This window comes from Acromyrmex echinatior, chromosome 3, assembly GCF_024713525.1.
Source record: "Acromyrmex echinatior isolate Ae372 chromosome 3, ASM2471352v2, whole genome shotgun sequence".
NCBI classification, from domain to species: domain Eukaryota; kingdom Metazoa; phylum Arthropoda; class Insecta; order Hymenoptera; family Formicidae; genus Acromyrmex; species Acromyrmex echinatior.
In genome coordinates, this window is record NC_141854.1 from 20,814,887 (window position 1) to 20,838,910 (window position 24,024).

The following is a 24,024-nucleotide window of genomic DNA, read 5'->3' on the forward strand; positions in this document are numbered from 1 at the left end:
TTAATATATTTCATCGTAAAGGCTATTGACGTTTACATGGATCACTTGAGGCATTAAGAAATGTTACCTATAATGAATTTATGTGAAATTTATATATGCTGTACAAATGGTTTTTATATTACTCGACAGATTGAAAATGAGACGGTAGATTAAGAAAAATACCCTTTCTTTATTTTTAGGAAGATCTTTTAATGGAAGATCTTTTTAACCTCTCGTTATGCAAATATCTATTTCCTAACAAACTTCTTTTATCTCGCATGTACATTAAGGGATGCTAACCGACAAAAGAAAATGCAATATTTGTTAGTTGTTATAAATCTTTGTTAATCATCTTGGTGCAAAATCCAATACAATTTCATAATGAGAATATTCTTTAGCGTAGTTCAATTTCGTTAGTATTTTTCACTCACAGAACTGGTGCACACTCAGTACACATTAAAGCTGTTGTACACTGCCTAATCTGAATGTAAAAGTGAAATATCTCAATTAATAAAATATCCAATGTATAGTTTATCAAATAGTACAATAAAATATATTAAGGATTTCGCAGTTTAATTCGTTTCTATATTTTTATTAAACGTACATCTTTACATCGATTTGTGTACAACGACTTTAAAGTGCACTGAGTGCGCAATAGTTCTGCCAATGAAAAATGCTATAAGTGTCTGGATATCTTTTATCATCAAGTGGAAATCTGTATAATTTTTATAAACTGATTTTCAGAAAAACTTTTGATATTTCATATAAACAGATTACAGAAATTGTTTTTGATTTTGTAAAATTGAGAAGTGTCATGTCTTAATCTGATTTTCTCTCTTTGATTTTGCTTGACTTACGATCATATTTCTAATTTTTAATTTGTAATTTAATTATATAATAATTATATAGTAATTATATAGTAATTATATATGACTTACAATTTTATATGTCTTTAGTATTAAAGAAATGATTTCTTGAATAAAAAATAGAATCATTATATTAATTATAAATAGTAAAAATAAGAACACTTAATATTGTCAATACTCATTCTACGAAGTTTAATCCTATATTCAAGCGATTAAGATCCAAAGTCATGTGCGAAATGAACAATGCAATCTCAGGGGAGATGGCAAACAGGCCAATACTAGTTAGATAAAAAAAAGATGATAGAAAGAAAAAAGAACAAATAACTATCCATCTAAATGTAATCTATAAGTGTATATATGTTATAGTCAAATATACATTTACTGTGAATAATTTAAAAATCAAAAAATATTTATATTTTCCTCGATTCTGTGGGAAGAAGACTCACACGGCAAAATTTATCCGAGAGATGTCCTAAAAATGTTTTCAGAAGGATAAAACGTTTAACGATATCCTCTAATTAGAATCATTGTATGCAGGATTTTTAGTTTTACAATTAACAAATCATGCGAAAGAGAAGGATGTTTGCTATTTTTTATCTTTTTTTCTGTTCTATCTTTTTCTTCTCTCTCTCTCTCTCTCTCTCTCTCTCTTTCAGGTTTTAAAATATAGTAGATCAAATAATAATGACTATTTCATATCTTGACTCTGATTATAGGAGGTCTCTAGGTAAATAAATAGATAAATGCACGTATTACTATTTTAAAGCAAGCTTTCTAAGATCATAAAAGTAAAAAAAAGTATAAGAAAATAACAAAAATAACACAACAAAAATAATACAAATAAAATATAAGAATAAAAGCTATAAATTATATAAAAGAAAAAAAACAAAGAACCATATAGTGACAAAGGATGGTACAGTAACGGCCGTAAATAAAAAGTCGAAGCAAAGACTGCAAGAAAGTTTGTCTTATGCCGCTGCAGACGATAAAAGCAGGTATACGTTAATGATTAGATTTTATTACATTATGCTTTAAAAAGTTGTTTCAAATAGTGCAATCCGTTTTTTACAAAGCTTGTTATTCTCTTTATTGTCATCTTCTTTACGTCCCTTATTCTTTATTATCAGTACCTATTAAAAAAAATAATAGTTTACTTTTTAAGAAGAGTTTACAGTTAATCTCGTTTCGATCTTTTGTGTCTAGTATGTTATAACCGAATAGAAATTTGAGAAGAATAAGATCTCAAATTCTACCGACTTGATCACTGAGTTAATCTTGTAATGTCACGCAATGACTGTGATCCAAAGTCCTCAGATATCAGAAAATAGCAAACATTTAAGTATAATTTTCGGTTTTTGTTTTTATTGGTCTCGAATCGGGTATTCTGTACTACCAGTTTGCTTCATGAAACAGAAATATTTACAACCAACATTATATATTCTTCACAGAAACCATCAGGTATTATAATCCTAATTCTATTGAGATTTTAAGCGTGACAAAAAAATAATAGAATGCAAAGAAAATTCTTGTGCAGAAAGTTAGAACATAGATCTAGCCAATCGAAAATTTTCCATCGCCTTTGTTTTCTCGTTTTGAGTAAAAAATATTGTGATGTTACATATTTTTTATTTATTTATTTGTAATTATTTATCTAATCATTTTGTATAAACAAAACTTTTTCTCATGTCGTTGTAATCTTGCATGGAATATATTGTGTAAAATATATATATGTCAATAATAAAGTTTCAGAAATTCCAAGTAAAGCGAGTTCTCTCTCACGACTTTATCAAAGTCGTAAATGGCGCATCACCTAGCCGTCGTCCATTACGTCTTAGCGAAATTGTCGCGAGCTCGAACGTACATTATCTATGAAATTCAAACTAACGTTCCATCATCCGTTCGATGACGTTGACCTTGTGTCTTATCGACAGAATTGTCATGAACGGTCTTAACGATTTGAATAACGTTTGACATGTTATTGCAGATTTCTTTTTAAGGCGCGTTCGTGCGTACGACTATAATGGGCATTTTTCACTTTAAAGCTCTACTACTTTCTATCGCTTTGATAGAAAGGATCCTCCCGACATTTCCATTTCGCAATATCGCACGATACCATTCTAGAGTAATTTCATTAGTTTCTCGACGATGGTGGGGATGAACTGGATTTCGAGATAGGGAGACTAAATCAGGTGAGAAATCGATGAATCGGAGCTGCGGGCTCGCCCATCGTTTACAGAAGGGAAGCGGCGAGTCGTCATCAGACGCGAAGAACCGAGAACGTAGATAGCAAAGAGACGATCCGTCGAGGGGGGTGGTCGTGTTTGTGTGGGTGGCTGATGCGTCGGGCGCCGACTCGGCTCGAGTACGAGTCACTTCGTGTAGCGGCGCCGCCGAGAGAAAGAGAGGGAACCACGAAGAGCATGAGGACAAGTGGGGGAAGAAGAGTCTGAAAGGAGACGTGAGTCCAGAGAGCGAGCGAGCGAGGGGAAGCGGTGAGAAACGAGAAGGGTGAAGGTTTCCTCCGATGGAAAAACGTACCTAGGGGTACATAGGCGTCTACTAAAGGGGGCATCGAGGCACAAGGAGATACAGAATGTATAATATTATTTCATTCGATCCATTAAAGTCTGTTTTTATCAATGTAAATTAACTTTTATCATCTTGATTTAATTTGTACTCTTTTTCTAATTTTTATAACTAGAAGAAGATGAAAAGTAAAACCAAGATTGAAGTTAGTTTATATTAGTAGAAAATTTATATCCATAGACATGGATATAAGAAGAAAAAAGGGCAAAAATATTTTTTATAAACTCTCTTTCATACGATCTTTCACCTCGATCTGGATAAGATATTCTTTGCAAATTGTTGCTGGTATTGTAGATGATAAATCGATTAGAAAAGATGATGTAGGACCAATCAATTGACTTTTGAATTTTATAATTTTGTATTAAACGATTTCACAACAGATTCTATTCTAATTATTTCTTCTGAAATACAAAATTTTAGTTCCAGAGAAAAACTACATTTTTTAATAAATTTCTTTTCATGTCCTCAATTACATCATGTACCTAATTATTTCATTAGATGCTAAATAGAAGGCACGATTTTGCTTAATTATTTTCAGATCTATCTAAAATCTAGCTAAATTTTTAAATATTAGGTGCGCAACTAAGTTCTCGCTGTTATTTTGATGCATTTTCATCAAAATAACAGCGAGAACTTAGTTGCGCACCTAATATTTAAAAATTTAGCTAGATTTTAGATAGATCTGAAAATAATTTGGATATATCATCAAAATAATGTAAAACATTCAAGTTGATTAGACTGTCAAAACTTTTTGCAACATTGCGCATTATACTATCAATTTTCTACATAATAATTTTGCAAAATTATATTTAAATCTATAATCTAGTTAAATTTTTGAATATTTCAATAAAATCATTCTTTCTGTGTAATATTATAAACATTCTTTACATTCTTAAAATATCTTCCTAATTATCTGTCGAAATATCTTTCTATCTATCTGTCGAAAAATAAATGATACTTTACCCGGAGATCAAATCACTAGCTTTGAAACCGATTCTGATATCTATCACATCATAATTATTTTTTAAATAGCTCCATTTTCCAATACCTTTATAAAGACATTTATCACTTAGTTTAAAGTAATATTTACCTGATGTATCACTTGATATCATATCAACTTTCGTTTGAAATATTTCCTTATATAACCTATCTGTTCTTATATATCCTTATATACGTTAATGAGTTACTTAGGAGTTTTGGGACTTGTCGATCATCCTGCATATTTACGTGAATAATTGTATAATATGTCTTTGCACACGTTATTGTTTTATGCCATTCTATGAATTTAAATATGTAATATCAATTTTAACCAACTAGTTTGCACATTAAAAATTAAAACTATAAATAGCTCTGAAAATACTGGAAAATCGAGCTTTCAATAAAGCTCCTTCAATAAAAAAAATTATGACGAAATAATTAGACATCAGATTCGATTTCAAAATATGTAGTCTAATTTTCGGATTAAGCATTAAATTTTTTTGCATGCCTGTTTAATTTGCCGTTAAAAGTCTATTTATAAATAAATACAGCTTCCAAAGTATTTCCCTACCACACACATTAAATATAATTCTATGGCAGCTATTAATGTTCTGTATGCTGCATAGAGAATACGAAACATATAGATGTAACGTATAAATTTTGCATGTCATGTTAAGAAATTGTTACAATTATAATTTCAATCTTAAACATATCTCAAAATAAGAATTTATTGTTCATTAAGTTTATCTAAAAGCTCATCTGCTCATCTAAACACTTTTTAATATCAGAATTATTGAAACAGTTAAAATGATTGATGATTTGTGTTTTTTCTTTAATTACTCCAATTTTTAATTATATATTTTTAGAAATTTTCTGTGACTTTTGTAATATGTAAACGCGCGATTAAATTGATCAATTTACTTTTTATATGTATTGTAAAATAGTAGAAATTAATCGGTAGTTTTGACATTAAATTCCAGAGAAAGAGTAAACTCATCGGTAAAATATCTCATTTTTCATACAATCGAATGATGCACAAATGAATTAGGATAAAGTGATACAATTTTGAATGAAATATATAATTTGAATCCAATTTTCGAGTTTGGTTTCTTCCTATTTGATACTCTCACACAATGAGATCAGAATTATCAAACTTCGAAAATTAAATTCTAAGGACCTAAATCATAGAAAAAATAATAATTCAGTCACATGATATATCAACTGATATAAAGAAAACACATAGTTACTTTTAAAAAAATTATTCAATTTGCAATATACATATTTGCAAACAATGCAAATTACATATTTTTTTTTTTACAAACCGTTTTACACAACAATTTAATATTATATCAGCAATATACATTAAAAAGAAGAGAATGTTCTACAATATACCGAATGAATTATTAGCTTTTTGAAAGTCAACCCCAACAAGGTCCAGTCCCGGTCTCCCTTTCTCGCGCTATTGTACCGAGAACAAAAACCCGATCTGAAAAAGGCCTCGAGGATGTATAGGATAATAGGATCTATCCCGAGAAGAGAGGTAAAAAAACCGTAAGATTCCGCTGTTTTCTCGTCGAAGAATATTTCCATACGAGCGCCCATGTATCCACGTAGATGTCGAACGGAACGCTCCTCTGGCGGGGCGGGCCGGCGAGCGCGGGGGCGCAGGTAGAAGGGATGGGCAGTTGGCGAGTGGGGATCACCGCAGAGAATCAGGAGAGGAGCGGAGCGGAGCTGTGCCGACACTGCCGACGAGGGAGATCGCACGAGAGGGAACCGCGCGGTGAGGGAGCAAGCAGAACGGCGGACCAATCCGAGGAAGGGATGATGGGGCCTCGGCGCGAGCCGAGAGAAATTGTCAGAAGCACTACTGCGCGGTGAGTCGGCCCGTCGTGACCCATTCTCATGGATCTCGCGCGGTCCTCTCTTCTCGCAGTGCCTCTTTCCCTGGTCCCCCCCCCCCCACCACGCGCGCACGACGGAGAGGATCGCATCCCCCGCCCACCCTTTTCGCTCCTACCGCGCCGCGCCGTCGCCGCCCCCGCTTCTTCCTCTCCTGAGAATCGTGAGGGCTCCTCTCGTTTCGGGATCACCGTGCGCGCCCAGAGCCCAGACCAGACGTCGACAGACTCGACCACGAGCGGTACACGCGCTCAGTGCGCTGCTGAGCGTCGAGCGGTAACGAACGGAATTGAGAAGGTGAAGACATCCGGAGTACACGGCTACTTCGATCGATCGTCAACGCTGTATCTCGCTACGCCGCACCTTCGTGGGTCTCTTCTTATCAGTGCGAGAGGAGCGATAGACGGGGAAGTGATCGGCGGGGTGTGACGCTTCTTGCGGATCATACCTTGCACGATGCGCGACTTTGCGGGTGTCTCGGTATCGGATTTCCATTATCGGAGCGACAGCAGATAATTCGGTAACAGTGCACCGCGAAATCAGGTGTCTGGAACTCGGGATCGGAGTGTACTGCGGTGCGTCTCGCACTCGCGGGTTGACGTACTCCCGAAAGAGTTTCGGGAGTGGACGCGGACTGGTGTTTAAAGTGCTAATCAGTTACGCGGATGCTGGAGTTCGTATCTTCCACGACGGCGTGATCTCTCGGCTGTCGACCGAAACGTCGCCCGCCGTCTCGCGGACTCCGGCTCAGCATCATGGACTATTCGAAGAAAGGTATGTTCGCCGAAGTCGAGAGGACCTTGAATCGGATATGACACTCCGATAAATATCTTCTTTGATTTCGCATCATCTGTAGTCGTGTTTACCATTCTGTCTACGTATTGCGTCACCATATAATTTAACTTTTTGGATGAAGATATCGTGTAGTTTGCGCGCTGAGAATTGATCAAAAGATTCATCACGTTTTTTTTTTTTTTTTTTTTAAATAAGCTTTTTCTTCTCGATGTCTGAAAAGTGACGTATCGCTCTTTATGCGCATCCAAGGAATAAAAGTCAATACAAAATCAAAGTGATTTTATTTTGGTTCTTAATGTCAATAAACAGTCAAATTTTGTAATCAAAAATCATTATTTTGACTTTCGCGATGTCAAAATGAAAATCATTTTTGCGCTCTCTTGACTTTGTGTGTTTCTCCTTTTTTTTTTTTTTTTAAGATAAGCTTTTCTCATCGACATCCCACTTTGTCTGAAAAGTGACGTGTTGTTCTTTATATTTACACGTCTACACGTCTGTATATCATCGTCACGAGCAATTTTATAATAGCAGATGCAGAGTTGCGTCTCTCACACCTGTTCTCCTCGTGGCTGGTCTTGAGAACGAGTTGTGAGTTAAAAGATTCCGCGAACGAACGGTTACGATAACGAGATTGTATCAGGCAAAAAGTTAATACCAGATTATATCAATTTTATTGATGACGCAAAGCAAAGTATCGCATGAACAGTTCGAATCGTCGCAGTCGTGGCTTCGATCTTTGTAACAAACTCGCGTTTGTTTAATTTAATCACCTTCATCCTGTTCCCACCGAAGTTCAGATGTAACATCTTAGCTCTGTTTCTTTCAGCCGTTGGAAACAAAAAAGAGAAAAGATGATCAATTAAAAAGAGCAAACTTTTTGTTGCGAGATAAACAAATTTATCTTAAATATATCTCTCCTTTGATTTGAGCTTTTTGAATTTATCTCGGGCTTGAGAGAAACATCGAAAGTGCAAAATCCAAAGATTATTTATCAGTACTAAGAAACTGTTCGAAACTGAAAAAAGGAGGAGAGAGAGAGCATGAAATACATAAATATTCTCTGTGCTTCTCTGTGTAAATTAACTGATATTCGGCCATCTCCTTTTTCCACGAATGATTTATCGATCGATCACAAGCGGCATGTCTCGATGTTCTTGGCGATAATGGCAGAAAGGGGTAAATGTCAGAGGTTATAGTGGATCTACATGTTGCGACGGGTGACGTGTCGAAATTACAATCGAGTATTAGGACCAGTGAATGATAGTCCGAATTCTGAGAAGATAAGGACTCTTTTATGCTTCTTTCTTATCTATGTATACATACGGTGTCAAGATGCTCTCGTAAGGATTCAAGCGATCCTCAACCTCTGCCTCCCTAATGTTGTCACAAACGCAGATAAAAATTCTCACGGTGATTAATAAATAAAATTCTTAAAGATATCTTGAAATATAACAATTTCTGAAAAGTTTAAACTCACGCTTCTGCTGGGGTAATGAAGATACATACAATGCGATATTTTTCTAATTTAATTTAAAGATTTATAATATTTTTTCCGATGACTTTTTTAAATTCTAATTGGGAAATGAATGTTACAATTATAATAACAAAAATATTATGAAATTATGGAATGTTAGAAATCGTTGTAATTTTTTGCGCTAAAATTACAAAATAATTAGAATTTTAATATAACTTTTTAAACAATATTACATAAATCACTTTAGAAAATTCAACTGATTATAATGTGTTAGATTTTGTTTCAAAACAGTCAATAATGTTAACAGTCAATCGTGTTACTTATCCGGCATTAATAATTTGTTGCCATTAAAATTGCTTGAATACTCTGGTTTATAATCGAAATCAAATCGATATCAATTGATTTTTCAGACTGTTTGATTTGATATCGACTACATTTTCTATTGATCTTCGAAGAAGATTGACATTTTATCAACGCTGCATCGAGAAGATCGATGCTTTATCAACGATAAAATGTCGATCTTCTTTCGAAGACTAATAGAAAATCTAATATAGATATCAAATCAAACGATCCTAAAAATCAACCGACTTCAACTCGACTTGTGAATCCGGATAAATTTATAAAGATCTTATTTTTTTGTATTTTTTTTAATTATTAAATTCTTTATATTGAATATCTTTTGATAAAACATATATTTCATAATTTCCGAGTTAAAATTAAATTTTTGGACCGTATTACACGTACGGATAAATATTATCCAGAAAAAAAAGATTCATTCTTCCTGTCACGGCACAAGGATTATACGAGCATGAAGGTCTGGATTAGGGTGTGGTACGGAAAGTCAACCGCTCCCTTTTTCACCCTAGCGAAGGGGAGCCCTTTGGTAGTGAGATAGATTAATTAGCGATGTTTATATTTGACAAGAAAGTGCACGCGTTTATTAACTCCCGGAAAGTTCTTTTTCCGTAATAAATTGAAAGTTGCAGCGAAACGAATATCTCGGATACGTAAATGCATAAATCAAGCTTATCGAAATAAAACACTCACAATACATATCTTTCTCAAATTATTCGATAAAAATATAATTGTTACGCTAATAAAGAAATTGTAATCCGTTTGAGATGAATTATTATTGAGATGATTGGATTTAATTAATCTATCCTTCCGCTTAATTTTTCTTAATTTGTATTAATGTGTATTACATCTTGAAACATTTTTAGATAGTCTTTAACATTTCTTTTTTATAATAATAAACGATTCATTATTTATTTCTTTTTTGATATTAATTTAGAAAATAATTGTTTTACTATGATAATCTTAATTTATGATGCTTAGTAAAATTATATCGTTATTTATGAAAAGATACTTTGAAACGATGATGGTAAGAAAAAAACTAGTTCTTGATTTTGCACGTTGCAAATGAACTGATTTAATTAACAGATATATCTTGCTTTGTGCAAGAAATAGGGCTTTATGCGCCGTAAATATGGAGCAGTTGTGGATCCTTCTTGGAATAGCGCCACAAACTAGGACTATGTAATTTATCATATTCGATGGAAATAGCGAGAAGCTCTCTTATAGACTGAATAGAAAAAGTTGATCGCGTTATGCTCCAATTTTCGTTTTAAAAAATTGATCGAAAACGAGAGATAAATTAATGACCAAAACTGATTATTATTAAAGATTGAGAGATTCGAGATTAAATAATTTTACGTGTAACGAAGGCTATTAATATTTTGATTATTTCATTTATGATCGTAATATTGATATAATTTAAGAACTACATCAGTATTGGGATCATAAATGAAATCGTAAAACTATGAATATTAAAATTTATATAATAAAATTAATAAAATTAATAATGTATAATAATAATAATAATAATAATGATATTTTATGAATGGATTGTAAATTCATGCGTAAAATATCCTTATTTTTTAAATTAACAGCTCAATATTATATTCAAATAAAAATTTATTATTTTTGTAATACTTTCTGATTTACATCGGGCATTGATGAACCCAACGGTCCATCCCTTGCTCGAAATCTCTTGCTTCCAAAGTAAGTAAGTTATGTTTTAGCGAAAAACTCAACACGGATGATCGATCTCCATTCGCGGTTAAAGATTAGACGTCCACCAACCACACCTATCATCGCTTTCCTATTCCTTACCTCCCAAGGCGTCATAAGGTCGGTCTAGGATTTGCATAGGTCTTATTACAGCAGCAATCTATAGATGTGGCGTGGCGGTAGGTAGGTAGGTATGACAACCGCGTCGAGGTACATGCGGAAACACTCGGTTGGGCCACGTATACGAGGGTACTTTGCGTGACATCCTTCGCGGCACCTCAAACCGTTCACCCTCGGTCGATCGTGAAATTAATGACCCGCGGTAGTAAATTTTTCGGCGGAGGACGTTTCGTTTTCTCTGTTGTATATCAATATGCCCTTGTTCGTCGTTTCTCTGGGCTATCTAAAACCGGAAACGAAAATAAAAAATGTTCTTTATTTTGTTTAATTGTACATTGACATAAAATGTTTTTTAATTTGATATAATATGTTTTTTAATTTTAAATTTTTCGTAAGATTAAATTATTTTACTTATATTTTAGTATCCTAAAACAAAAATTTGGAAATATCAATAAGATTATATATAATAACTAATACATATAAATATGTAAAAATTATATTAGTATTATAATATAATTATAATGAAGTTGTACACACTAAAAAATATATGAATGTAGATTTAACATGATGCAGTATTATGACGAATAATATTTTCAACGATACTCTCTTTGCATTCAAATTTACATCTTGATATTTGCAAATTGTGAAAAGTTTCTGTAATTTGTTTTAATTTTAAACAATTCTTGGTATTTTTTGAAAAGATTTAACAGTTAAAATAATGTGAACTTCAAGCTTTATTCTTGAATTCAAGTCTTTCGAATCATTAGACTATGTAAATCGTGATGCTGCAAATTTTTATTCAATTTATAATTTTTGAAGAAAGATTTGAATCATTATATAATTTACGTGGCCTAATGATTTTAATAGATTCAAATTAAAAAAATGGATTAGATCTATTCTTGAATTCGTAAATAATGACAGTATAATTTGAATCGTGATTTATATGGTCTAATGGTTCCAAAAAATTCGAATTTAAGAAAACTCAAAGTTTAAATTTTTTTTAACTATTAAATCTTTTTAACAATCGCTTAAAGTTAAAACAAATTAAGTTAAAACAGAACCTGCACTATTTGCGAATATCAGAATATAAATTTAAATACAATAATAGCTTCGTTAAAAATATTATTTGTAACTCACTGCGATTTGAAAATCTTACTGTTTTTAAGATTAATTCTTTCTATTTTCGCAAATTTACAATGTGCGTCAATGGAAAAATGAAAAAAAGATAATATGCCTACTAATCAGTTAATTTTATTTCAAATATTTCCTTGATTATACTTATCAAAAAACCTAATTTGTTTTATAATTAGTTATAATTATATCAAATTTATTTATTTCTTCTACAAAGTAAATTTAATTAGATTTATCTATTACTTGTGTAATCTACCATTAAAAAGTAAGATTTTAGAAAGCATATATATATATATATATATTAAACAAATACAACGTTAGCGCTACTAATGTCATTGCGTTAAAAAATATCAGAATAGAACAATTTCTTACATTTAATAGTTTGCTGCCAACTTATATAAAATTGACTGAATTTAATAAAAAAAATAATGTGACGCATACTTTTAAATGAAAGCAAAATATTCCGGGATATAGAATCGCTAGCCTCCAAAAATACATTTCGCTCGTTTACCGACATTCATTTTTCATGAAAAAGATTAAAATTCCGTATTTAATGTCTGTTCGAGGAATAACCTACTTCTTAGAGGCATTGTTTCCTTCGAAAAACACGTGTCTAGATCGATGGCGGGTATTGTCTTTGTATATGATACTGATAGAAAATAGGATGAACAAAAAAAAGGATAGAGGGGATGAGCAGGGAGACTCATGCGTCAACCGGAATCGCTTGCAGGTAGGTACGTGCGAAGGGTTGCCCCGGTGAGTTTTCACGGATGGATAAATTCAAGGTTGTAGAGAGACGACTTCTCGAAACACACTAGCCGACCGCCATCTTTGTTTCTCCTGCGTGGTGCGTGGGTGTATCCGAGCGTGGAAGAAGCGGGGATGATGAGGGAGAACTGGACAGAGGGAGGGGAAGATGACGAAGAGGGAAGAAGGCGCTGCCGTCAGAACAGGGAGAGAAAGAGAGAAAGAGAGAGAGAAAAATGATAGGGAGGTAAAAAGGGGGACAGGTATGAGACAGCAGGGTTACGAGGACGGGGTCGGAAGAGGTGAGGAGGGAAAGAGGGCTAGAAGGAGAAAAGGACGAAACGCAGTAGTGAATCTGCGGCTACGAGGCAGGAAGGAAGGCGAAGAGTAGAAAAACGCGTAGCGTGATCGTCGGACGGCATCGACGAACGGATGTCGGCAGTGAGAGAGAAAAAATGTGAAACGGAGAGAGAAAGAGAAAGAGAGGGAGAAAGAACTCGAAAGGAAGGACAGAGGAAGGAATGAGGGAGCTAGAGGAGAAAGAAGGAGCGGAGAGCACGTCCGAGCGAGATAAGAGTGCAAGAAAGAGCGGAGGGTATGTCCGAGTTAATGTGATAAAGGGGCGAGATAGGCGAAGAGGTGAGCGTGAGCGAGATAAAGAGGAGTGCTGGCCTGGTGGAGGGGAACAAGCGGGATGGAGGGGACGTAATGTGGCGGGTGGCGATGGTGGCGGCGGAGGGGGAGGAAGGAGATAAAAAAAGGCTCCGGGAAAGATGAGAGGTGGCCAATGGCGGCGCGGTACGACGCCGAGTCGTTGGTCTCTCTCTCCCCACTCTCTTACTCTGCCCAGCTAGCGTAGCTGCTTCAGCGCAGCATCCTATGATTCGTAGGTGGCGGTTCCCAGGCGAGCGAACGGAAATGCGCATGTACGCCCCCGAGCGGACATGACACTGCTCCCTTTTTCCCTCAAGGTTCCCCCGGCGAGGTCCCGCGAGGGTGCAATGCAGATATAGGCGTGGCGTTCTGGTCCTCCGGTTCGTCCGCGAATCCCTTGAAACTGCGGCGATTACGGGACTCGCCCTTCCCACGTTGGTCCCTTCAACGATTCGCCCATGCACTCTCTACTGGATTTTTCATATTTTTGTTTATAAATCACAAGTGTTAAGAATTAATAACTACAACTAATTGTTGATGATCTTCTTCAATAATCAATTTTTAAACGCTTTGTTTTGAAGCGATGTGTGTACAGCTATGTATATTAGTCTTACATTGTCTATTGTCTGTTTGTAATTATACTACATAATATTTTGTGTTTCCTACTTTCTTAATTTTCGATATCGAGCTGAGAAAGATGATATGAAGCACGCAATGTTTCATTAATGGCACGCATAAAACAATTATAAATATAGAATGTGTTTTACATATTCTTATACTAAAAAAAGTGTATACAAAGCATACAAATTTAATGGATTTTTACAATGGCAGTTTAATACAATTGTTAGAAAAGTTTTGCATTCGTATATTTGTGACGGATTTCAATTTTGTTAACGATCGATTATTTGTTTTTTCTTACTTCATCTCTTGCGCAATAATCCACATGTAAGATATTCGTGATGTTATCTACATATACATGTTATTCAGTCCGAAGCGCATTTAATTTCATCATTTGATTCCATTTTCGCAAAGTTTTGCATTATTTCTATATTTTTTTTATTACGTAAATCTGTTACGAAGATGTTATAACATTATTTCGCATGATATTGAATGTGTTTTGATGAGAATTAAGAAAAATATAAAAGTAAAGAGAGAGAGAGAGAGAAACGAATATTTCTTGAAAGGTCTAGATCTAAAAACTTATTTAACGTATTCGAATAACTACTTGATTTTGTAATCTTATTGTTTGTAATCTTATTGTTTAATTACAATGTTACTAGATTTGTTTTCTAAATATTTCTCGGATACGTTACTTCGAAGGAATTGCCTCGGTGAAATTTGGTGTGCAGGTCTTGCAATTGGAAATCTTTCCCCCTCGTGCTTTCCATTTCTAACGATCGCGATGTGACGAGAGACTAATCGTTACGACGTTCCGTGAACCAAGAAAACCGATTTCTATTCTTGCGATGCGTTTCTCATCATCGATTCGCGCGCGCGCGCGCGGGCGACATTCTCTTAACTATGCGTTCTCATGATATATATCTGATAGATCGTAAAGTTATAATGAAAAAGGATCACATTTTAACATAACATTCTTGTCGATATTATAAAGTCACCTAAATTATTGCAAAAATAATTGTCTCAATTTTATATACTTAATTACCTTTACATTATATTTACAAATTTTAATTTAGAGATAAGAAAGTTTCTTAGAGTTTTTAGAGTAAGAACTAGAAAAAAATCCCAGTGACTTTTTGTCTTTCATATAAGAAAAGAAAGAAACGGTAATAAAAGAAAAGAAACAAAATAATATGTATTGAAAAAATGTTAAAGTAATTAAAAGTTTAATACAGATCCGAAAATAATTTTATTGAACTATCAAGATAATTATATAGAACACTCAAGCTGATTTTTAGAATCTATAAATTTTTTGCAGCATTGAACATCATGCTTGAGTTTTCTATAAAATTATGTATTGAACTAACAAAATTATTTTCAGATCTGTATTTAGCTAAATCTTGAATTCAGCAAAATAATTTTTTTTATGTATAATATCTAATAAATTCAATGAATGTTAAAAGATTACATTATATTTTTTCATAATAATTATTTTAAGGTAATATTTGTAAATAATGTATGTATATTTAATATCCTTTTTCACGCACTGTAGATTCATTTTCTTATAGAATTTAAGTTCTCTATTGAGGGTCGATATTCTACTCTTACTTAAAGAACTTTATTTTTTGTAAACATGATATAAAATAAAAAATAATAATGACATGTGCGCGCACTTTAGTGGTTGCTCAGTTAAGCTTAGTGGCGAGAGGTAAAGAATCATTAACGATCAGGCACGCGTTAAACCGCAAGATAGAGTTGATCGGACTTGTTTCTCCACACTTGACCAGAATGCACGCGCGCACATGATTTACGCGCATGAATAAAGTTCACCTGTCAACAGGTATGTTATATGGATGGCTGTCGAGCAGGTTCATTTGGGATCTCTCGACGACCAGTTATAGTCGTCCAATTGACGAGCAACCAGTGTATAATGCGTTAATAAAAAGATTTAGATGTGGTCTCACGAAAGATAAATTATTATAACATTTGATACATTATGATACATAATTGTAAAATGTTTATATTTTTTAAACATAAGTTTAACAATCGTAATAATGACATTAAATTGACAGAACTGGAATACCAATCCATAAAAATTCATATTATTGTTCCAATTGAAATTCTAACATACGAATAAACTTATGCTTGTTCTCTATATATATATATAATATCGACTGTGAAATAATTATGGAAAACGCGCGAATGCAAAATGTATTGCATCCTTCGGGTATTATAGATGTCAATATTACGTTTATAATCCGTCTAATATTAAAATATACATATATATTTGTGTGTTTTGCATTGTCTTTTATTATTTATTTATCGAATATCGTTTATTACAAAATAAACATATATTTGTATATAAAAGGTGGATAATTAATAACATAATAAGAAAATCTTTATTGTATTTTAAATATACTTTGTGGATTGTATTATTTTAAAGATTTTTCAATTTTATGTAGTCACTGTTGGTCATCTTTTAATAATTTTGAAAATTTTATTTATTAATTTAAAAACATGAATAGAAATATGACAATTTTTTCTGAAAGAATAATTTCCATTTATAAATTTCAGTTTAAATCTAAACAGATTTAACACATAAAACAAAAATCTTATTTACCTTATCTTTATCTTTGTACATTTTTTCGAAATCTTATATCATTTATCTCTTTGTTTCTTCTGATGTTTATTTATCCTGACATATTTGGCAATTTCTTGATTTTTCTCATCTTATTTTACGATTATTCGTAAAAAAAAAAAACAATATTTATTTCTCTTTACAGAAATTTACTACTTTTGATATATTCTTTAGATGATATATAGACTGTGTGGAACATTTAATCTCCACTATCAAGCAGTAAATCGATGTTTTGGAAGATAGCTTATTATTGCTTTGTTCATTCTTTCTAACAATTTACGGAAACATGAGTCATTGCGTTCGAAATTCATCTGTGTTCGAGACTGAGGTATTGTTCTCATAAAATTCTACTGAGAAAATAATTTATGTACAAGTATCTACATTGAATCAGAGAACAACTTATCTTTCTCTATCAAACTCGATTATTAACTAGAAATTAATCGGAACTTTCAAGGTATATACAATAACTTTCCAAAAAATAATACATTAATTTAAAAATATCATTTAAACTTTGTAGGTATTGTAGACTTTTATTATTGTAAGTCATGATTTTACAAGAGAATTTGTTAGAATCTTAATTATTGCATAATTAATTTTTAATTATTTTAGAATTTAACGAAACTTTTTTTGTAAGAGCAATAAATTAAATACTAAAAACGATTTGTCCCTACTTTTATTTACTTACTTCTTGTCACAGTTAATAGTTTCATTCCATTCCATTATATTAGGTATAAATAACGTTACCGATTTGTATAAAAAGATTTTAAAATCTTCCAAATTAACAAATAAAAGCATCAGATTGATATCAGATTGATATCAGAACATATTTTGAGATTAGGAATAGACTGCTCTTATAATCCATCACGTGAACAAACATGAGAGAATTATTTCAGGACTGAACTTTGAATGTAAATATTTTTCTTGATAAGGAAATTAAATAATTTAAATTTTAGTTGTACCTTACCTTGCATTCTAAGCCTGATTGCTAATTTCTTGAGATGTCGCTGCGTTGTCCATACGCGTGTAAATAGAGAATGAGGAGACCGTCGAATGCGGTTAGAACGTCGGACGAGAACGTTGATAAGTGTTATTGTCTCGGCTCCATCTGCGGTTCGGTCTGGGTATCAGCTTCCGGAATACTTAGTCAGATTTGTGTCCTGTCCTGTCGCTGACACAGTTCCTTATCCAGTACGGCTAAACCAGAGACGTAGCACCGGCGGATCCGGCGGTGGCTCCTGTTTATCCGCGGTTTTAAGGCCGGTGCGCATCAGTTAGCGTGATATATATTCTGACACACATTTTAAATCACTATACCGCAGACGAAATTTTGAATTGTGTCATAAAGATAACAAAAAAACTTCGCAACCTGAAACGTAACTTTCTCGTATTATTGCAGACATTTTTCAGTAATCTTTTTCAAAAATGATGATTTATGCCGTCGCATACATTCGCGATTTAGATGGTTATAAATTTCTCTGTGGTAAAAAGATTCTTCAGAATTATAGCTGTATTTCCTGTATATCTATTACACTGCAGCATTTTTTCCTTTATTTATGTAAATCGATGCAAACTAAGCATCACTTTGAGAAAAGAAAGATAAATGTCAATGATGAAATACAGAATCAATTATGCGAATTGCAATATAAATTTATTTAGAGAGAATAACATTCTTGCGATAATTTTGCTCACATGCTCTCTTTATTTTTAGCTTGAATTGACAAATCCGTTTTTTTTCATTATGTCCGAAACGACTCGGTTTTCCTGTTTCGTCAGATTTGTGGTCCAGAGAAGTCACGCTCGTTCTGCGGGTTTTTCCGGTCTTCCTGAAATCTCTGTCTGAGGAATGAATGAGAAATCATAACATGAAGCTCAGTTTCCTCGATTATTCACATTAAACATTTGGTTTTCAGTCGAACGATAAAAGTAAATTGGCTATTTATAATAATTAATTATATTTATGATAATTATTTATCATTTATTAGAAACTTATTCTTTATATTCTAATTTAATTATTTCACATTTAATATTTTGATCTACTTTAAATTAAAAGTTATATTATTATATTTTATGTGTTACAGTGACTGGATCCGAGAATGGACCCAGCCAGGAACAGGAAAACGAAACGCAAATTGATGCTGCATCACTATCATCAAGTGTAAATATTTTATATCATATTTTAATACAAAATTTAGTTAGGCATTTGATATATTGCTAATAAATTGAAAAAAAAACTTTAGAACTTACAATTAGTAAAAAAACTTAATAAAATATGACATAGTAAAAAATATTTTGTATTTGTATTATAAACGATCTTTATTAAAATTTGAATTTTCAACATATTCGAGTGTTAATTTAACATAATGTGATTTTGTTATTTAAATATTTTGTGTTAAATTAATATTCAATAATGCCAAATAATGTAATTTATGAATAAGTGAACAAATAACATAAAAATAATGTTTTAAAACGTAAATAATAAATATATATTAATTTAACATAAGTGTTAATTTTACTGAAAAGATATATTTTTATAGTTTGCTTATGTCAATGTTATATTTTTTGTATTAATTTTTTTTATATAATATCTGTGTTATTCTTTCTAACATAGTCATCTTATGTTGAATTAATACAAAAAGTTGAGTAGACCATTTGGAACACGTAAAATTTATTAAATTAATGATAACAAAAATTTGAACCGATTAATCTTATCAGAGTTAAAAAAAGGTAAATTATTAATGTAAATATAACTATATCCTTGTATTGTTAATAATGATGTTTTTACGTAACGATATATTGCATGTATTTTTAAAAAAGATTGCATATTTTTCTCCGAAAAATGTAGGTTGAGCTGTCGGAGAATGGCGCGCATCCATGCCCGACGTGCCCGTCGGTATTTTCCAATTCCCACGAACTGACGAATCATCTGCGCGGCCACAATTCACCTCGCAGCACAGACTGCAGCGGCGAAGAGGACTACAGTTGCAGCGTATGTAATAAAGTACTTAGTTCGGCGAGTTCGTTGGATCGACACGTGCTGGTGCACTCAGGCGAACGACCGTTCAAATGCAAACATTGCGATATGTCATTCACGACGAATGGCAACATGAACCGGCACGTGAGGTGTACCCATCGGATGGTGTCGCCGAACAGTTGCACGGACTCTGAAGGCAGCAGCGGTTCGGAAAGACCGGTGGGGACAAGTCAAGACGAGTACAACAATAATGAGATAGCTAGGCACAATTCTCCGGACCTAATCGACGATCGACAGCAACCGTCGCCCAGCAACAACCGCGGAAACAAGCGGAAATGCGCGGACGAGGACATCAGTGACATGGAGGACCAGAGGAGGCATAAGATCCTCTTGAATAACACCAAGATGTCGATCAGGTGTAGGCCAGAGGATGAGCAAAAAACCTTTGGTTGTTCGCTTTGCAGTCAGGATTTCGCAAGCAGTGCGATTTTGGAGTCTCATATGGAGCGCGTACATCCGGGTTCTCCAGCTACATGCGAGACCTGCAACCAATCGTTCAAGAATCATCGTGCGTTAAACCTTCATCGTTCAATGAGACACTACAAGAAGAACTCGGAAGGCAACAACAGCCGTAGCCTGCGCAATACTGTGGACGGTTTCAGGGATCTGACGTTTATTGATTTTTCGTCCATCAAATTTCCAACGATCGCTCGGGCGATGTGCGAGCGTGAACTGCATCGGCCGGCCTCTGGTGAAGCCAATAGGTTCCAGTGCATGAAGTGCTTGCACGCGTTTCCCTGCAGACAGGCCCAACTGGCCCATGAAAAGGAATGCAAGGGTCCCTACAAGAACAAAAGAAACAGCAACGACAACAATAATAACAATGATATTAGTACCAACAACAATCTCGAGACAGAGCTGGACGATCCGAGCCCGCAGCCCGATGATCCCAAGACGAAGCGCGAGATATTCTTCGCTGTGTTGGATCTACAGAACAAGTCTTTGTCGCACGAGACGAAAGAGCCACGAGAACCAAGCGAAATCAGGGAATCGAAAGAGATTAAGGATTTAGCGGATATCCCGAGCATCTTATCTGTTAGTCTGAATGGATTGCAGACCTTTCCTCGATCGGATGCGAGCACGCCTGAGAATAACATCAAGTTCAATTCGAATATTGGCTCTTCAGGTTCCTCAGGCACTTGTTCGTCCGAATACAATGAAGAAGAAGCGCAAGATGCCTTCACCGCGGAATTCCGGAAAATGAAACTGAAGGGCGAATTCCCATGTAGACTATGCACATCTGTATTTCCCAATTTGAGAGCATTGAAGGGACACAATCGCGCGCATATGAACGTGGAACCGGGTATGTCATATCCGTGCAATATGTGTCCTTATAGCAGTACTGACAAGGGAGCTCTGATGAAGCATCTGAGATCGCATAACGGTGACAGGCCGTTCGAGTGCTCTCTCTGCAATTATGCGTTTACCACCAAAGCGAATTGTGAGAGGCACGTGAAGAATCGTCACGGGATGATCAGCAAAGAAGACGTTAAGAATGCACTAATCTATCATCCAAATGAAGATTCGACAAATGACAACATCGAAAGAAGCTCGCCTAGAGTCATCAGAGAAGATGTGCGGAAGACGCTCATTTATCCGAATGAACGTGAAGAAACTCCTCAACAACAAATACATTATCCGTCTATAGCGATGGATTGTAATCCTGGACCATCGAATATTCGCCCTGAGATACTGATGAATCGCTATGATAAGTCGGATACATTCACTAGAGTGAAAATGCAGGCTCTTAATCTTGTCAAAAGAAACGCCGACGAAGCAAATCTGTCTCACGATTTGCTCGTAAAATCTAATTACTCGAAGATCGACGACGATGTCGAGTCGGGATCGTCGGACGGCAGCGTGTCTCTAGTCAGTGATACCAAAACGGATACACACCAAAGAATTCAAGCTAGTCCGATGAACCTGACGAAGCCCTCGACAAGCTCTGGGTTGAGCTCGGGGGAGGACGGTCCGTTGGATCTGTCCATGGATGTGTTGGATCTGAGCAGAAAGCGAAAGAGAGAAAACGAGGATTCTGGTTCGCAGGAGGAGAAGCGATTTAAGAGCAATCAACAGGAATTGTACGCCACGAATCCAGCGTTGCTGCTGACTCAAGCTCTGCTGAACAGAGCACGTGAGAGCTCACCAACGACGTCGCTGGAGACTCTTTATGCGAATACTATTTATCGCAATTTCGGCACGTTAACCGGTGCCGGCATGATACCGCCATACTTCCTCAGTCCTCATATGTTCGGCCAGGAATTAACGAAGGGCAGGCTGCAGAAGGAACTGGTTAGAGGTTTGCAGCTCACTGGTGGCGGCACACTTTCAGTGGATCCGTCACTGCCCAGCACCAGTTACGCAGCGTATCCGCAAACAAGGGACACTCCGCAACCCTCGAGTGAGCAAAATGCTTACGCAAACTTGATGAATACGCAGATTACTAATCAGACCGCGCCGAGCCGTGAAAAAACAGATGCTATCCCGTCGAACGATCCCGTGAAGATGGTACTCAAGAATGGAGTGTTAATCCCTAAGCAAAAGCAACGTAGATATCGTACTGAGAGACCTTTTACTTGTGAGCATTGCACGGCGAGATTCACATTAAGGAGTAACATGGAACGACATATCAAGCAACAGCATCCACAGTATTGGAGCCAAAGACCTCGCGGTGGACATTCGACTAGAGGCCGACCGCCCGCAAGTCATCCAAATATGGTACAGACTACTGGTCCATCATCCTCGCAAATAGTTCAACCATATTCGAGCATTCTTCCGAACGTCGACACGCCGGGGATCACATCGACGGATTACGGCACACATCCTATCTCGGACCAAGTAAAATACGCGATTTTGGCGCAACAGCTGAAGACCAATAAAATAGATGACAATGATTCAGACAACGAAATGGTGATAGACGAGGAGCCGGCCGATCAGGACGTTCAGGAGTCGCAAGCTCAACGCGAGCCTAGCATGAGTTTATTGAGAGACCAGTTGGAAAACAGCGATGGTGTTAAAGATATCCTTGTAAAAACGGAAGCGGCCGAATCAACGGAGGAAACCTCGGAAGAAACCCACGGTGAACAGATCACACGAAATAACATCGACGCCGACCTGGAAGAATCCGCAGCTGAAAGCAAATCAATACGCACTGAAGAAATGACACAATCCACTGAAAAGGAACAAGGCAAACTTGAAGACGGAGCGCCCGACCTCGCTAGTGTCTCAAAGCTTTTAGACAATGCGTCTCAGCAATATCAGCAATTTCAACCGCAATATTTGAGTGACGAGGAGGGTCCCGTTGCGTCGACCAGCGGTAATAACTCCGGCAGCGAGAAGTCCGATTCCATGAATTCCTTGAACTCCGGGAATGATTCTTCGCCGAATAAGAAGAAGAAAAAGAAGAAGAAATCTGCATACTCAATGGCACCGAACCGCGTTTCATGTCCATATTGTGACCGTCAATTTCCATGGACTTCGTCGCTAAGACGACACATTCTCACCCACACCGGCCAGAAGCCATATCAGTGTATCCACTGTTCGCATCATTTCACTACCAAGTCCAACTGCGACCGCCATTTGTTGAGAAAGCACAAGGCGAAAGCGAACAAGATGCGCCGTGTCAGGAACTCATCCTCGCCGGACGTCCAGGTGGTCGCTAGCAGCAGCAGTAGCAGCAACGGCAGCAACACGTTCTCCATGAGGAATGTGCCCGAGAGGCCGTTCAAATGTCATCAGTGCCCAAGCTCGACGTTCGCCACGTTGGGCAATCTGAAGAAGCACCGGTCGAGTAAACACCGCAAGAACGCGTCCAGATCGGAATCTAGCGATCAACAAAACAGTCCGCCTCAATGCCCCGCACAAAATGATCAGAGCGATTACGAGAGCCGTTCATCGAGCATGTCCGACAACATGGAGAACACGTCGTCTGCCGTCGCAGCCGCGAAACCGACTTCTACCGTATCACCCTCGATAAATGACGCCACCAAATCGCGCAAATCACCAAGATTGTCACCGAGTCCCGGTGATGTACCCTTCAAATGTTATCTGTGCGACAGCGGTTTCTCGGAACGGCAAGACTGCCTGGACCACATCAAAGCCAATCATAGTCGTTCGTACGATATGTTGAAGGCCAAAGGGGCTCTCGATATGGCGTCTATGAATATAGATGCAAACGAAGATCAGATGTTAGCGTCGCACCAACATCTCAGCGACGGAGAAGAGAAGAAAGGCCGTTTTCCTGATTACAGCAACAGAAAGGTAATAAGGTACAACGAAATTATAAAAAGATTTCTAAATTGATATACTGATACGAACATGATTCGCATGAAAAAGTAAATAAAAAATATGTAATGTCAAATATACATTTTATAAGTGCTTTCACAAATTTGCATCGATAATAATGCAATCGAAGTAACATTCTTGTATCTCCTCC

At 35.7% G+C, this 24,024-nt stretch overlaps 1 protein-coding gene and 1 long non-coding RNA gene across 3 annotated transcripts in view; one reads left to right on the top strand and one right to left on the bottom strand.

The window, feature by feature from the left end:
- LOC147910334 (uncharacterized) overlaps positions 1–18,630 on the bottom strand; it is a 42,351-nt gene extending 23,721 nt beyond the window's left edge. The window contains exons 1-2 of the long non-coding RNA XR_015544322.1: positions 17,523–18,630; positions 10,753–11,053 (exon numbers count right to left, since the gene is read on the bottom strand). This is a non-coding gene — a long non-coding RNA (uncharacterized LOC147910334). The remainder of the gene's footprint in view (positions 1–10,752; positions 11,054–17,522) is intronic.
- Positions 1–24,024, top strand: part of LOC105146197 (uncharacterized) — a 118,422-nt gene that overhangs the window by 90,383 nt on the left and 4,015 nt on the right. The window contains exons 1-3 of one of the 2 annotated variants that reach the window (XM_011056307.2): positions 6,180–7,085; positions 18,637–18,713; positions 19,401–23,849. In XM_011056307.2, coding sequence (XP_011054609.1) covers positions 7,067–7,085; positions 18,637–18,713; positions 19,401–23,849 — 4,545 coding nt within the window. In that variant the 5' untranslated portion in view covers positions 6,180–7,066. Of the gene's footprint in view, positions 1–6,179; positions 7,086–18,636; positions 18,714–19,400; positions 23,850–24,024 lie in introns of those variants that run through there. The other variant, XM_087403762.1, reaches the window with a different exon arrangement.